Below are 3,811 nucleotides of genomic sequence, written 5' to 3' on the forward strand. Positions count from 1 at the left end.
ATATATATATACATATTAATACATTATTAAAAATACATACAATACACTGTATATATATCTATACCCAAATACCCACGTACATAAAGACACTATTTTACACCGATACAGAACAGTTTCATAAACACTCCATTGCTGGTCGCCACTGGGCAACTTTGGAACGACAAAGTTCTATCTGACATTTTTTGTCGTTTTGATTTACTAAGACCATGAAGTCAGGGACCAAATGTTCTATCTGACATCTTTTGTCGTTTTGATTTACTAAGACCGTGAAGTCAGGGACCAAATGTTCTATCTGACATTTTTTGTCGTTTTGATTTACTAAGACCGTGAAGTCAGGGACCAAATGTTCTATCTGACATTTTTTGTCGTTTTGATTTACTAAGACCGTGAAGTCAGGGACCAAATGTTCTATCTGCTCTATCAAAATCGTATGATTATTCAGAGTCGTTATCAAGATATTTAAAGAAATGCATTCGAAAAAAGCTTGACCATGTTGTGAAATGCATTTTTTTTTTACGTCAAATTTTCTAAAACAAGGTTCTGAGCAGATAGAGCTTTGTAATAATGGGTAGCGACTGTGCAGAGCCATGTATACTACTCCCCTGAGAACAATAAAATACCAAATGAGTTTGTCTACTCTAAGATGGTCACCCTCTTTCGAGGAGAAAAGTGGCCGTCTTTGAAAGAAATGAAATGGTACTGGAGAAGAGTCATCTCCGATGATACATGATACTTAATAAAACAAAACACATTGTCTAATCCCCCAGATTTTCCTGCTATCCGTGGAGCAGGACCCCAGCTACTCCCAGGCCTACATAAACATCGGAGCTCTTCATCACCTGCAGGTCAGACATCACAGGGCGCTAGGCTGGGGATTTTAAGTTCCTTTCTACACTGATTTATACCTGGGTTTATACTGTGATCGTGTTATGCTTGGTACCGTTATGCTCTAACTTTAACTCTAAGCGTATAACCGCTTTCTTGGGTTGTTTTTTTAATTCTCCAGGGAAAAAGTGAAAACATATTCCCTACTCGAAATTATTTTTTTTTAAGGCTTGATTCCTGAGGAATTACATTATATCATAATGGATGGCTATTCTTGTCTCAGAGCAAGATTTTTTTAGCCCTTGCTGAACATTGTATTACCTGTGTTACCTGTATTACCTGTATTACCTGTACTAGCTGTCCTGGGCAACAACGTCATTGCACACCGGACAGGTCCATAAGTGCTCAGTTCCCCCCAGCACCAAAGCCCGCAAGGTATCCATACTGATTGTATGCTGAACATTGGCAATGGATAAAGCACAAAAAAAAGAAGGAAAAAAAAAAGACCCCCCCCAAAAAACCTGAACCGAGATGATACATTCCTTTCAGTTGCACCATCTATTTAGTACAAGAACCAAATACTCCGATTTTACATCCATATCCAACTGGTTCAAAATATGTTTGCAGGGAGATGTGAAAACTATTTCTATAACCCTAGTTTGTCAACACTTCTTTGGGGATTCGAATCAGGGTCACCCACAATGTAGTTTAAAAAAATTCCTCCTGAAAGGTATTGAGATACTTTAGAGATATCGATTCAGAAATCAGCAACAGGTCTGGTCAAAGCTCAAGTATCGTTGTTGTTCTCCGTACAGAAAATGCTTCATCAGCATAACTCTGTCTCTCTGTCTTTTCTTCCTACGCTGTATTTCTTTCTTTTATTTTACCCCCCCCCCCCCAATCCCCCACAACCTCCCTTATACCCCCCCTTAGGCTATTCATTTGTCATGTCACAGCTTCTTTCATTTTCCTTTGCTCCAGACTCTGTTCATCTTCATTCTTTTCTGTTCGTTTGTTGGTTTTGTCTATCCCAATCCCGTTCTGTCTTTAGAGGTTTTTCAAACATTATGGGGCTAAATGGGGACATTAGACTATTACTGTTATGAACTACAGTGTTATTTTGGTACTTTCAAAATTTCCTTGCCCACCTAGCTCTGTTCAGGTGATTGGCGGGTGCTGTAGTTTGCTTTCCTCCTTCTTTCCTGTGAAACATCTATCGTCCTGATCTCTCTTCCTTCTTTTCTGTGTTTGTTACTCTCTTATAACACCTCTAATATTCGCACTTTTATATCCTTATTATGTTGAAAGTGCCGTAAAACTCTTACTAATACAAACTTTGTTCCTCTCCCTCAATCCCTTCATTTCCAGCAAAACTTCGAAGAGGCAGAACGTTACTACCTGAAAGCTTTGAGCCTTGAACCGGACAACGAGCTGTGTGCTGCCAACTTACAAAAACTGCGGAAAGTTTGGAAGAAATCTTCAGACTCTCTGGCTAAGACGTAACATCGATAATACCCCTCCCCCCTTTTCATTTTTTAAACCTTTCTCACAATTGCATTGTTGTGATGAATCATACCTTATACGGTCATCGTGTCTGCATGCTATGATGGGATGTGGAAACTTTGGAAACCTTGAGAATTTCCCTACCAATGAGATTCAAGCCTCAAAACGACTGTGAGATACATGTCCAAATCATAGACTAGAACTCCTAGACTGACACTGTCATCGCCACCGTGATCTCTCGCTCTACTCTTTGTAGAAGCTTTGCTGTGGATGTTCGTACCATGGGACATGGCGCTGTTACGCCCTAATGAAGAGCGAAAAACAGTCTACAGAGGAGTGAAGCTGATGTGTCGCCTGAGTGCGGAGGAAGAAGAGTTTTGTTTTAGTAAGAGTTTCACGGCGCTTGCAACACAATAAGGTCATATAAGTTCCGAAGATTAGAGGTGTTACAAGAGAGTAACAAACCCACAAAAGGAGGAGAGATCAGGATGGTAGATGTTTGATAGGAAAGAAGGAGCAAACGACACCAGAGCATCCGCCAACCACCCATGGAAGAAGAGTGACTGTGAAACGTAGACAGAGACATCATACAGCTGGGAGGAAAGTTACACACAGGACAGTGACACGATGAGACAGTCATATCGTCACGCTCATGAGATAAATGCCTAAGTTATTTTTAGCTGTTTTGGGATGATGAGAAAAACCCCCAACAAAACAACCTGTTTCTTTCGAATAATTGACTCTGTGAAAAGCTTGAATTTTGGTGCGCTCAATTTTATATTTGGATAATTTTTTTGTCCAAGTAAACTATATTGTCAAACTGGCTCTGCCCTTCATTTCAGTACCAAAAATTCCAAACCGGCCCAAAATAACTAAGACAATTATCTTATAATGAGTGTAATGATATGACTCATTATGAACAGATCATTCGCCCAGGGAGTTTAAAATTCTTCTTATAATATATGACATGTATAAATAGAACATTGAAACTTCCCCCATCCCCTTTTCCCCTCACATTAACACTCCCCCCCCTCACTAAGCAAAGGGGATCCCCCCCTGGGACCCCACCTCCCACATTGCAAAGGGGAACCCCCCGAAACCCCCCCCCCCCCCACCGACACCCGCCAGAAACCAGTCTTTTTGTAGACTGCAAATAATATATTTACGGTAAGCTTGTCACGTAATTACATGTAGTTCTACATACACAATCATAAAACCTGCATTTATACTCAAGTATTTGGCGTGCGCTGTGCTTTGATGATTTTGTTTAGCTGTACACAGGTTGCATAGCCTCACCTCTGCAAAGACTATCGCTCTATAGAACACTTCAGTATTACATTTAATTCATAGTGAAGTAGCATACTCATATTTCAGGTTACACATTTTTAAATGTACACGTATACATTTCCTGTAAACATATTTTTTAGCCTTTCTTTTGCAACCGATATTTTATGTATACACGTACACCTACCTATCACTAAGA

At 39.9% G+C, this 3,811-nt stretch overlaps 1 protein-coding gene across 1 annotated transcript in view; it reads left to right on the top strand.

The window, feature by feature from the left end:
- Positions 1-3,801, top strand: part of LOC106013076 (protein O-mannosyl-transferase TMTC1) — a gene marked incomplete at its 5' end in the record, with an annotated part of 5,176 nt that extends 1,375 nt beyond the window's left edge. The window contains 1 exon segment of the mRNA XM_013087839.2: positions 2,191-3,801. Coding sequence (XP_012943293.1) covers positions 2,191-2,328 — 138 coding nt within the window.
- Between the last annotated feature and the right edge of the window lie 10 nt (positions 3,802-3,811).

This window comes from Aplysia californica, unplaced genomic scaffold, assembly GCF_000002075.1.
Source record: "Aplysia californica isolate F4 #8 unplaced genomic scaffold, AplCal3.0 scaffold00645, whole genome shotgun sequence".
Classification (NCBI taxonomy): domain Eukaryota; kingdom Metazoa; phylum Mollusca; class Gastropoda; order Aplysiida; family Aplysiidae; genus Aplysia; species Aplysia californica.